We start from the raw sequence: 13,019 nt of genomic DNA, 5'->3' as shown, positions 1-13,019 counted from the left end.
GGGCTCATCCACTGTGATATCAAGCCCCAAAATGTACTCCTGGATGATTCATTCACAGCAAGGATTTCAGATTTTGGATTGGCAAAGCTTCTGATGAGTGATCAAACTCGGACACTTACAGCCATAAGAGACATGACAGGATACATCGCACCAGAGTGGTTCAGGAACAAGCCAATTACAGCAAAAGTGGACATATATAGTTATGGGGTCATGTTACTAGAGATCATTAGTTGCAGGAAGTGCATTGATTTCTAAACAGAAAAGGAAGAGGAAGCCATCCTCACTGATCGGGCTTATGATTGCTATAGAGGTCACGGATTGGAAAAGCTGGTGGGGAATGATGATGAGGTAAGAAATGACATGAGGAGGCTGGAGAAGCTAGTGATGGTTGCAATTTGGTGCATTCAAGAGGACCCTGCTTTGAGGCCTTCCATCAGAAATGTCATGCAGATGCTTGAAGTTCTTGAAGTTCCTGCACCCCCATGCCCTTTACCCTCGAATTCAATCTACTGAGACGGCAGAACTACTCACATTTAAATAGTACTAACGCCCCTACTTTTCTTTATTCTCTCTTGAAACTTCTGTTGTAGAATTCAGATGCTTATGCCTGGTACACACTATTTTTCAGAATTTCCAGCTTTCAATGTATTTGCTAGCTTTAAGCTCCAAGAAACTCAGGTTTAATCTCTGGAGTCTTAGAATTTTCATGATTATTTTTGTTCATATTTGTTTCTTTTTTGCTTTTGGCTGTGATATTGATCAAAGTTCTGATTTTACTGCATTTTCCTATTTCTGAAATGGCATTTTTCTTTGTATATCAGGGGAGTTCCATGTCAATAAATGCCATATTAATAGAACCCTGGACTATGACTATGAGATTTGGCACAGAAATGGGATCACATGTTAAGATGGAAGGCCAATGATGCTGGGATTTTCTTAGCATATACTCGTAGGTTTGGAATGTGTTAGGACTATTTCCATAAACTTTGAAATGATTCGAAGTAATCAGCATGTTAGAGCCAAAACTCATTGCAATACATATTGATTTTTGTTGACTCCTATAGTATTTAATAGTATGAAAATTGTTTTCAAAGACCATAGGAGTGGATTTTTTCAGAGATTGTTCTTATGCTTTGCTAATAGTTTTGTTTTTGTTCAGAAACTATTGGCTTCTTTTATGGTTTTTTTCATTTCATGTCTGTTTGACCATTCCCATAGTTCTGCAGTGTAAGAATTGACTGGAAAAACCTCTTTCAATACCTTCTCCCTGTGAGCTTGAGCTAGAGCTTCTTATAACCATCTTTGATGATAATGAAATAAAACAAGGCTGCTAGCCAAATTTTGAATTGCCCAGCTGCCAAAAAGATGGATGGGAAGCAAATAAGGAGGCAGTAGAGTTCAGAGAATTAGAAGCAACTAACCGGCCGTTGTCAGATTATCAACTTCAGAGAGGACCTGACTTCGACAAGAAGTGTAGACAGTCATGCAAAGAAGATCACCTCTGTGCCGTTGCTATCTATGGCAGCAATATGTGTTGGAAGAAGAAGCTCCCTCTTTCAAATGGAAGACGAGGCAAAATTGCTGTTAAATGTACTACCGCTACTGTCAAGGTACCCACAAATAATGCTACACGAAGATGCCGGGATAAGTCAACCTTGATCCTTGTTGGGTCAGTACTCCTTGGCAGCTCTGCTTTCTTTAATCTCTTTTTACTGTCAGCTATTCTTGCAGTTGCTCTCTTCTGCTATCACAAGAAATCAACAAAACTCCAGTCTGTTTCAATCATATTTGCGACAACCAGTGTAAGAACTTATTCATACAAAGAGCTTGAAGAGGCAACCCATGGCTTCAAAGATATATTGGGCAGAGGGGCTTTTGGAACAGTTTATTAGGGGGTTTTAGCATCAGATCCCGAGAGGTTTGTTGCTGTGAAGAAGTTACATAAGGTGATTCAAGAAGGCGAGAAGGAATTCAAAACAGAAGTGACTGTAATCAGCCAGACCCACCATAGGAATTTTGTCGGTTTGCTAGGCTACTGCAATGAGGGAGAGCACCTACATCTGGTATACGAGTTCATGAGCAATGGATCTTTAGCAAACTTGCTGTTTGGAATATTCAGGCCAGAGTGGAGCCAAAGAGTCCAGATTGCCTTTGAGATTGCCAGAGGGCTAATGTACTTACACGAAGAGTGCTGCACCCAGATCATCCATTGTGATATAAAGCCTCAAAACATATTCCTGGACGACCACTTTACGCCTAGGATTTCAGACTTTGGACTAGCAAAGCTTTTGTTGGCTGATCAAGCTCGAACTACCCGAACAGGCATTAGAGGGACCATAGGGTACTTTGCACCCGAATGGTTCAGGAAAGAATCAATCACAGCTAAAGTTGATGTCTACAGTGATGGTGGAATGTTACTGGAGATCATATGTTCCAAGTCCAGTGTTGTATTTGCAGATAACGAAGAAGAAGAGGACGTGCTAATGGATTGGGCTTACGAATGCTATATGGAAGGGAAATTGGAGGAGATGGTAGACGATGATGAGGAAGCAAGGAAGGATACAAAGAGGGTGGAGAGGATGGTAAAGGTTGCATTTTGGTGCATTCAAGAGGATCCAGGGCTAAGGCCAACAATGAGGAAGGTTACACAAATGCTAGATGGTTTAGTTAAAGTTCCCGTGCCCCCACGCCCCTTCGGAGTCTTCATCAGTTTATCTTGAACTGTTACTCTTCTCTTTACAGCATTTATATGTATATGCAAATGAATTCCCCCCCGCCTATGAATCTGATTTTTCTGACCTTCTTGGCTAGTTTGTAATCTATGCTGTAGTTTTATGAATGTTGAGGAAAGAACGGAAGGAATGTTTTCTTCTTTTTTTGTGGCATAGTTTTAAATAAGCCAAGTGAACCACTTAACAACTACGGAAACACATGGATGCTTTGGATTTTTTTCTCACTTTCTCTATCCATTTCTCTTATACAGGCATGGAGGAAAGCAAGAGCATCTTGTGCTTCATAATAAGCTACCAGGATGGGCATAAGAATTCTTATGAGAAACAAAGTTCGGATATGACCATGGAAAAACAAGTGAGGTAAACAACAATAACCATTTCAAAAACTGTTTGCTTGCTTGGTTGTTTGAACTCTCTTTTGGTTTAGCAGTCTGCATTGATTAATTGGGAGTCCCTATAACAAAAGCCAGTCTATTTTGCACTAACCAAGTGGACAACCTTCAAATGCAAGGCAGATAGATATGCCTTTGTTAGGAAGTTGATGCACTTGTTTCTGTTCCAATTTTTTTTTAGGTTTTGGACTGTGACTAGCTAGGAGTTTCTGTATATTTTCTGGTGTGGTGGAGATGATCATTGAAATCAATGTCACGTGTATTTTCTCCTTGTGCTATCTTCTCACTAGTAGAATTCTCATTGCCATCCCTACACTTCTATGGGCAACCATAGGTATTGGTTGTCGTTGTTTTTCTCAGCAGGAGCTTTCTGTTTGTTTAAAAGGAAAATTATAGAGTTCAAGTCTTGACTTTTTAAAACATTTCCTGCACATTTTAGTGGTTCTTCTCTATCCAAAAAATGATAACTTACTGTTGGTTCATGGCTGTTTATGAATTTGTTCCTGTCTTGCCATGTGGTGGTTTTGTCATTTACTCTGTTCTTAATATTTAACCTTGTCTTTAATTTGTTTGTAATGTATATACTACCTATGATATATTCTTTTTTATTTTATTATTGAAAAACTGTGAATGATTCAAATGAGCAATTACTTTTATTGGTAATATGAAGTGTTGAACTTTGGATTTGTTAGCAACTTAGCATGCATGGATATTTAATAAATTAGAAAAAGAAAAAAAAACTTAGGGGAAAAACACTAATTAATTATAGAATTTTTTTTTACAAAATATAATAACTTGTATATTATTTAATTTTCAACTAAAAATTTAAATTTAGTAGAATCCTTATAAAATAATACTTTTAAGATTAGGAAAAATCATTACTTAGAGTGTGTGGGTAGTGAGTTTTATGGGAATGCTTCCTTTCAATCCCTAGAAACACTATCATTTGGGGACATGCCGAACTGGGAGAAATGGTTATGTTGTGGAGAATTCCCTCATCTCCGGGAGCTTTCTATACGACACTGTCCCAAACTCACTGGAAAATTGCCAAAACGGCTTCTTTCACTGGTGAAACTTCAAATTCATGAATGTCCACAACTGCTTATGGCTTCACTCACAGTTCCTGCTATTCGTGAATTGAGGATGGTGGATTTTGGTAAATTGCAGTTGCAAATGCCAGCTTGTGACTTCACAACTCTTCAAACTTCAGAAATTGAAATTTTAGACGTGTCTCAGTGGAAGCAACTTCCAATGGCACCACACCAGCTCTCAATCAGAAAATGTGATCATGTGGAATCTCTATTAGAGGAGGAAATCTTGCAAACCAACATACATGATTTGGAAATCTATGATTGTAGTTTTTCCAGATCCCTGCACAAGGTTGGTTTACCCACTGCATTGAAATTACTACCAATCTCTGAGTGTTTGGAATTAGAGTTTCTCCTACCTGAGTTGTTCAGATGCCATCTTCCATTCCTTGAAAGCCTAAGCATCAATGGTGGTGTTATCGATGATTCTCTCTCGTTATCCTTCTCATTAGGCATCTTCCCCAAGTTGACTTATTTCACAATCGATGGTCTTAAGGGGCTTGAGAAGCTCTCCATTTTTATTTCAAATGGAGATCCCACATCTTTATGTTTCTTGCATCTACTTAATTGCCCTAATCTTGAATCTATCGAATTGCTCGCACTTAACTTGAAGTGTTGTTGGATCTCGAGTTCCTCCAAGCTCAGGTCGTTGGCGCACATGCACTCATCTATACAGGAGCTGCATTTATGGGATTGTCCAGAATTATTGTTTCAGAGAGAGGGTTTGCCTTCCAACCTATGTGAACTTCAATTTCGAAGGTGTAACAAAGTCATGCCTCAGGTGGACTGGGGTTTGCAAAGGTTGACCTCTCTTACACGTTTAAGAATGGAAGGTGGATGTGAAGGCGTTGAATTATTTCCCAAGGAGTGTCTGCTGCCCTCTTCTCTAACTTCTCTTGAAATTGTAAAGCTTCCCAATCTCAAGTCTCTTGACAGCGGGGGACTTCAACAACTCACCTCTCTTCTAAAATTAGAGATCATAAACTGCCCAGAGCTCCAGTTCTCGACAGGATCAGTTCTTCAACACCTTATCTCTCTCACAGAATTACAAATTGATGAATGCCCAAACCTCCAATCCTTGACAGAAGTGGGTCTTCAACATCTCACCTCTCTTGAAACATTGCATATCGAGAATTGCCCTAAGCTCCAATACTTGACAAAACAGAGACTGCAAGACTCCTCGGGTCTTCAACACCTCATCTCTCTCAAACAAATCCAAATCAAGGACTGCCCAATGCTCCAATCATTGACAAAAGAGGGTCTTCAACACCTCATCTCTCTTAAAACATTGGAGATCATAGACTGCCGTAAGCTCAAATACTTGACAAAAGAGAGACTTCCAGACTCCCTCTCTTTTCTGCGTGTCAACGGGTGTCCTTTACTAGAAAAGCCATGTCAATTTGAGAAAGGGAAAGAATGGCGTTATATGGCTCATATTCCAAAAGTAGTGATCAACCATGTGCTATTTTAATAAAAGTGTGGCACTACACCAATATACAGTCAGGTAATTCTTTTGTGCATGAACTTCTTTTCTTCAGAAAAATATTTATGTTCCAATTCATTTGCTAGTCCTGTTTATTTGATTTAAAATTTTCTTTTTCTTGAAGCTTCAAGCCTCAAACAAATATTAAAGAGAAGCAGAGGAGGATTGTCTGATTCTAATGGTACTCACATTTTCATGCTCTGTTTACCAAATGAACCATTTATAACTATCAAAAAATTAAGAAAAAAAATTAAAAACATGGATTTTTTTTTTCATATTCTCTGTTTATTTCTTATATACAGGGCACAGAGCAAACTCAAGGACGAATTCTAGTTAGCTGCTTTATTAGTGAGTAATTTAAATTGCTATGTTTTTTTTTTTTTTTTGCTTCAATATACCAAATTACAAGATTTATAATTGCATATTATGATTCAATATTTTATTTAATTCTTTTTTAAATGATTTTATGGAAAAGTCAAGGCTTTTAAAATGATTTTATTCACAATTTCATTTGTTTGATCAAACTCATTTACATGGAAGTAAATATGAAATAATTTTAAATTATGGATTTGATAACATCTAAAACATTTTTGGTTCCTCAAAAGTGTTAAATAAATTCCTCATAGATTCAGGTTTTTCCATCAATTTTTCCATTAACAATCAAACAAGAGAAAAAATTTACAACTTTTCCCTTAAATTTTTTGAGAACCAAAATAGTTTTATAATTAAGAATTTTAAAAAATTATTCAATTCAAATTTACAACTTTTCCATCAATTGAATGCCTCGATTTTCAGGTCAGAAAAATAGTTGCTTCTTTTAATATTGTCCTGTCTGTGACCTTATCCTCCTGCTTCTATTTTGCCATGTATTTTTGTTTAATCCGTGAAAATCTTATATCATATATCATTTGTATTTGTTACATGCATGCCTTCCTAATCATTTTCTGTCAAGAGCCTCATTTTTGTTTTAATTAGATCAACCAATTTTGTGGCATTGTAATAAGAAAAATTTTCTACTACAAATGGAAAATCAAGCCTTAGAAATTGAAAGATAATTAGCTAGACAATGGATTCAGGAACTTTCCATTGATGTACTCTTCAAATCTGCTTGTGGGGTCTCTTAGGTGATTTAGAAGGGCTTCTACATATATACTTTTAGTGTTTCATTGATGCTTCTACTCTTATTGCAGAATAAAAGAAAATTCAGCCCTCTTATCTGTAATTGAGAACTGTCTAAAGCCTGGGCCATGGAATAAGCTCAAGCCTTTCTGTGCGGAGCAACTGGACTCTCTCAAATTTTTCATTGGTAAATATCCAAAGGTATTCCCTTTTCCTTGCTGATTGATAGTTGTTGACTTCTTGATGATCCTCTGATTCATGTTTGTCTCCCTTCACAGAGCTATGATTTCAAAGTCATTAAAGATGCCAATCCCCGTCAGCCTCAATCAGAGCTTAAGGAGTGTGTTAGACTGTTACCATTGATCGCCTAAGTCCAAAGGTATTCTATTCAGGGAAGAGGAAATAGAAGAAAATAGCAGCTCTTGATGTATTTTGATTTTGAGCAAGGCTTTCTTGATTGGGAAGGTGACTCTTCCTCCAAGGAAGAGGATAGATTGTTCTGATTTTGGTAGAGTTTTTCCAGTGAAGGAATCGGAGGAAGGGGAGATTCCTGGGTGCTGAACTATTGATGTTCATTGCTCTGTTCAAGAAGAACAAGAAACTGTGAGTAGAAGGTCCATCTGTTTAGAATTATCTTCTGAACATTCTGAAATATAATTTATTCATCCGGGTTGAGCTGTAAAATTATGGTAATGGTTAGAAAGCAAAGCCCTCTTCCAGAATTTATGGTCTTGTCATTTTGTTTTCTCTCCAGTGTCATACTTTCCCGGTCTTCCAGAATTTGTTTGTTACTTCAAACAATGAATAGGATTCATTTATACGTTTAATCGATTGAAGAGATTTGGATCAGTTTCAGCCTAGTCAAAAGCAAAGGAAAAGCTGAAGCTGAAGATGTTATGCACAAAAACAGGGGAGTTTCCATTGAAACTAGTCCAAATTATGGTACTCTTTGTTACCCAGCTTCTTAAGAAATTGCTGCTTGGCCCATGGCAAAGTTAATGATCCCCTCAAATGTGAAACGGTTTTGGATGAAGTTGGCTAAATTATAAAATTCCACCGTTTCACTATGATTTATAATGTAACACCATCACCACATTCACTGACAAAATAGGAATGAAGTCATACATAGAAACCCCAAAAGTTCTTGTATAAATGCTATAACAAACACAACTGAAAATGCAGAATGATCCATTTCTGTTCCTTATTATTTAGTTTGAAGGAAACATTGATGAATCCCTTGCTTTGCAGATTGAACACTGGCGTTGAGCTGATGCTTCATAATGTGTTATTATAAGAGATAGAGGCTGCCCGAGTGGTCTGAATATACCCCCACAGTCCCTCTGATGCCTGAGTGTTCAAGTCTGGTTGTTTACTGCATTCTTCATGTAGGTACACAAGTCATCGGGCACCTCCAAAAAGGAAGCTTGATAAAGAGCAATTGTGCATAAACTCATACACCAGAAGTCAGTGTTCACCCTCACAGCAGTAACCCAGCAAGTGTCGTAGATTCTTATGGTGAGTTTGGCCTATCACATTCACTTCTGCTTTGAATTCTTTCTCACCTTCTCTCACCACCTTCTCCAACTTCTTTCAGCAACAGAATTTCCAGAACCTGATGGTAATATCCCTTTATAGACAGTGCCAAAGGCTTCTACCATCGCTTGTACTCAGGATTCTGTGATAAAGCTGCAGATTTTTGAGGTTCAAGCAGTAGAAAACTAGAGAATTGCAACGAAGAAGTGAAGAAGAACAGAGGGGCCCAGGACTTAGAGGATTAGAATTGCTTTATTTTGCTTGCCTCTGCCTGAAGTTAGTTCACTGGACTTCAATATCTTGATTAGGGCACTTCTGGCAACAGCAGTTTGATCCAACCTCCCATTTGAAAGAGGTAGTCTTATCCTCCAACAGCTTCCAGTTCCATTTACAAACCTCAGGTCCTCAAAAATAGCAACTGCACAGTAGGTTCCAACACCCAATCCCTGGGTTGGCAATATGGTATTAGTTGGGTGGTTGAAGCTCTCCATATACTGGTATTCAATTTCCATCTCCAAGCATGGCACCATGCACTGCTTCGCTGCTCATATTACCAGTCTTTGTCTTCCATATCTCTTGGCCTCCAAGGAGAACAAGCTGTCCATTGGTGGTAAGCTCAACTTTTGATCCTCTTGGCACCGGTTAACTTCCATTTGCAGTCCAGATAGCAAGAAGGAATAGATCCTTTTCACTTGGAGAGGGTCGGAATCCAAATGCAAAATCACCAGAAGGCGAAGTCCATGTAGAGTTGGCATCAGTGGTATAGAGAGATGAATCCAAGCTTATATTACTATAAGCTTGGCTGATGAGTAACAAGTAGACGTAGAGAGACTATGTATGTAAGTTATCATGTAAATAATTGGTCACCCAACTGGTTTTCTCTGCATGTTGAGTGAGTTGAAAAAGTCCAGTGAATATTATTTTCTTCCATAATTGAACATTCTCCCGTAATTGAGTAGTGTGAAAGCAAATTTTTTTTTTTTCAAGATGCCTCTTTCTTCTTCAACAATTGAATATTGAGAGCATAGGATTACAGTAAGTGACAGCTGAAAAGATTTCCTACTATTGAACCTGAAATATTTCAGAAGCTCTATTGTCTTCTGCAATATCATGTTGATATATATCACGCTCATCAATTCTTGAACATCATAAACTTGATCAAGCTTTAGGGACTTATCCCTTTGATCTAGATCCTTCCAGGGTGATATATGTAGGAAGAGTTTAAATGTGAAAAATGTTTTTTTGCTTGTCCCACATAGGAAAAGAGAAACACCTTTAGTAGGTTTATTAATTAGTCCACTTTCTATGAGTGAATGTGCATGTGAAGAGGTATGGGAGAGTCTTGTGCGCCCATGGGGTTCAAGCCCATTTGAGTATGGGGCTTTGATTTCCTTCAAATTTTACTTCCTATTTTTTTTTCCCAACATTTTCTCTCAAAATTTTCAAATACCAAACATAACATTAAAGTTTTGTATCTTTTTGCACACTTTAAAAAATTATCACCGAAAAATAATTTTATTATGAAAAAAAAACCTTCATAATGTGACAACTTTTATTCATGGATTTTTTCCTTTTTAAAAAGAAAATTATAGAGTTCAAGTCTTAACGAAGGTTAATGGATTTTTCCTTTTTAAAATATTTCCTACACATTTTAGTAGTTCTTCTCTATTCAAAAAATGATAACTTATTGTTGGTTCATGGTTGTTTATGAATTTGTTCCTGTGTTGCCATGTGGTGGTGTGGACCCTGCATTTCTGTTCATGCGCTTCCACTCAATGGCGCAACTAGATTTTTATTTAAAAATGATTTTTTTTTAGAAAATTACTTGGAGTCGTCACTTATTTTTGTTTTATTTTTAAAAGGAAAATAAAATAAGAAAAAAAACCCTAAATGTGACTCCTTATTTGGAAAAAATGGTCTGTGAAAAATCAAATCTGGACTCTAAAGTCAGGTTACTTATTGCGAAGGTACGGTACAGACTGTAGCACCTCTCTAAGCCCCTAAAATGAGTCTTTACTAAATAAGATGAAATACGTGTGACATTTGATTGATTAAACATGGATATCTGAAGAACATCGATCTAAAAATAATCGAATAAACAAGAGAGGCGAGGAATGTACTTGAGTAATGAGTTAACTGCTTCATGGAAGACAAAGGTTAGTGAACAAACATAGAACATTCGCATGTACATCACAAAGCGAATCAATCAAGCATGACAATCAATAAGAAAAATCACGCATGTTGAGCCCCACCAAACCTGATTTATTTCTGCATGAACAATTCTGTAAATTCCATCACTTGGAATTACAAAATTAGATTTATGTTTATTTTAAAACATTTTAAAAAAATCAAAGAAAATGTGAAAATTGCTTGTCGAAGAAAATGGCAATAAATCTTATTAAAAATGGAAGGATTTTTTGGAATTTAAAAAAATTCAGAGGATGAAAAATTATAGTGTTGAGATTATTAAAAAAAAAAAAAAAAAACCTAGAATCTGGAAAATCATTTAAAGAATGGGAGTGTAGGGAGTTATTTTTAAAAAGCAAAGATGGAGTGAAAGAAAGCCATGTGGCTACCAGGGTGGCCATGCATGCTTCTTACTTCGCCTTGAAGTTCACATGTTGGAACAACAACCTTTCAACCGGGTTCCAAATCCTACAGCAAACGTAAGCAGATTTGAAGCTTGTGCACAGATTTTCATGTCATTAATGCAATCCACTGGTGCTGCCTGCTCTGGTCATGACAATCTGAGGTTCCTTGGCTTTTCTCTGTAAGGTTTCACAAGAACACGAGCCCCACAAACATAATGTGGACTTCCATTGGCCAAAACGCTCTTCACGGTATCAGCACTGTCAAAGTTGCAGAGGCTATTTAAGTATTAGGCACAAATAACACCAAATTGTTAAATCTAAATATCATTATAAATGATTTGTCCATGTGTGACAAAGACCACTGACTGCATACATTTTACATGCGTACATTATTATGGTTGCAACAATAAACAAAATAAAAGGAAGTCATGTTGCATCATTTAATAAATGTCATAAAAAATGAAAAAAAAAAATAAACAAAAAAAAAACAAAAACAAAAACAAAAACAAAAACCCTATAAAGGATATATATTTGCATGGAGAATAAATATCTAATTCAATAAATTTTCATAAAAATTATTTTTACTTTTCACAAAATTTTTAATGGTGCTGATTACTACTCAAAACATGCTATTTTGTAGCTTGTAATTAGCTCTTTTAAACACCCTTGAGTAGTAATTATTACCTTTTAACTCAATTGACATGTTAAGGACCTTTGCAATCGTTTCTAATCAAATTGTGTTAAGTTTTGGTGTTTTTGATAGCTTTTAGCTACACCAAAGCAATCCAAGAATGAGGGAGAGCTGTATATAGTTCATGACAAAGCTTTTGGAAGCTCAAATTCATGAAGAACCAAGCTTTGGAGCTCCATAACCCTTTGCCAAAGTCGTTCAAAGTATGCAAGGAAAGAACAATGGAGAAGAGGAAAACAGAGTGAAGAAATCAGAGGACAGCAGCTGCAGTCTTCTTTCGCACTTTTGGAGCACTTCCCGAAGTCCATTTTCTACATGCTATATTTCATTTCAAAGCTCAGGAAGTCAAGAATCCAACGCTTCAAACTGTGTACGATTTGGAGCTGAAATGAGGAAGATATGGCTTGAGGAAGACGACTGCATCAAGCCATGGGAACACCATTTCGCAAGGAGATTTTCTTCATGGTGCGAAATTTGGCCATTTCGCACCATGAAGAAAACCACCTTGCGAAATGCCAAATTTTCGTAAGGTGGCTTTTCACCTTGCGAAATTTGGACCCTTCATCTTCCCCCTTGCAAAAATGCCTTTGAAATCCCCTGTTTTGAGACGCTATTGATGATATTCCACTGCCGATTCTCCAAGATATTTTGCTTGATTTTTAGCTTTGCAAATACCTATTTTACCCTTGTAATCAACCAATGAAAAGGTTGCTTTTGTAATAGCTCTTGTAATTTAGCTTGTTATTGTCTTTAAATAGAGGTGAAGAGCCTCAGACAAAAATATCTTGTAACCTGTAACTTTATAAGTTATAAGAGCACTTTTGTTCATACGTTTCTTTTCTCTTTTCTTTCTCATTTTCTTAGTAACCAAACATCCTTGGAGGATTAAATCCCCAAGGATGAGAGGCTAAAACCTTTTAGTTTCTTGAAGTAATGGATGCCATGTGAAGCTCCTATGTCAGGATGGAGATTTCCAAGCCATAAATGTAAGGAGCTGAGCGTCATAAATGTTTTCATTCAAAGCAAAGCTTTTAATCCCTCTGACTTGCTTTGAATGACCAATACTTGATAACCTTTTGGTCTCAGTGGATTCTTATTGTTAGATCCACTGACGTTCATTAGTTATCTCCTACGAGCTATTGTATTGCAAGTCGAGGAGATGACCTATATCATTAAAAGAGCATTTATGAGGTTCAACTACCCTTTTTGTAAGTTTTCAAGGACTAAAACTCAGTTGTTAAACTCATACCGGATCGGGAAGTAAGCATCACCTTAGTTGCTTCCCCAACTCGAGGTGAAAAGTTCCAAAATCTCCATTTTTACACAGTGAGTTAAGCATGGCTATCCAAAGCTTTGAGAAACTTCTTTTTCCATCTTTCAACCTATTTTC

At 36.9% G+C, this 13,019-nt stretch overlaps 1 protein-coding gene and 1 long non-coding RNA gene across 6 annotated transcripts; both read left to right on the top strand.

Moving 5' to 3' along the window:
* The first annotated feature begins 204 nt into the window (after positions 1–204).
* Positions 205–6,043, top strand: LOC100855373 (putative disease resistance protein At3g14460). Of its 5 annotated transcripts, none has more exons than XM_059735957.1 (6): positions 205–540; positions 629–678; positions 822–3,092; positions 4,292–5,716; positions 5,820–5,876; positions 5,998–6,043. In XM_059735957.1, exon 4 carries the CDS (start codon positions 4,298–4,300, stop codon positions 5,681–5,683), a length of 1,386 nt encoding a protein of 461 aa, XP_059591940.1. In that variant the 5' UTR covers positions 205–540; positions 629–678; positions 822–3,092; positions 4,292–4,297; the 3' UTR covers positions 5,684–5,716; positions 5,820–5,876; positions 5,998–6,043. The 5 variants fall into 5 exon arrangements, with proteins under 5 accessions (XP_059591940.1, XP_059591941.1, XP_059591939.1 ...); XM_059735956.1 differs by lacking the exon at positions 205–540 and having other exon boundaries at positions 601–678; positions 822–1,669; positions 2,984–3,092; XM_059735958.1 differs by lacking the exon at positions 629–678 and having other exon boundaries at positions 453–540; positions 2,984–3,092.
* A 20-nt stretch (positions 6,044–6,063) lies between these two features.
* On the top strand, positions 6,064–9,298 carry LOC132252646 (uncharacterized). The gene is made up of 4 exons (XR_009465398.1): positions 6,064–7,015; positions 7,093–7,417; positions 8,063–8,329; positions 8,409–9,298. It is a non-coding gene; the product is annotated as an uncharacterized LOC132252646 (long non-coding RNA).
* The last annotated feature ends 3,721 nt before the right edge of the window (positions 9,299–13,019 follow it).

The sequence above is a fragment of the Vitis vinifera genome, chromosome 3 (genome assembly GCF_030704535.1).
Source record: "Vitis vinifera cultivar Pinot Noir 40024 chromosome 3, ASM3070453v1".
Classification (NCBI taxonomy): domain Eukaryota; kingdom Viridiplantae; phylum Streptophyta; class Magnoliopsida; order Vitales; family Vitaceae; genus Vitis; species Vitis vinifera.
Note: the sequence above shows the minus strand (reverse complement) of the source record. Positions and strands in the feature narration are given on the sequence as shown.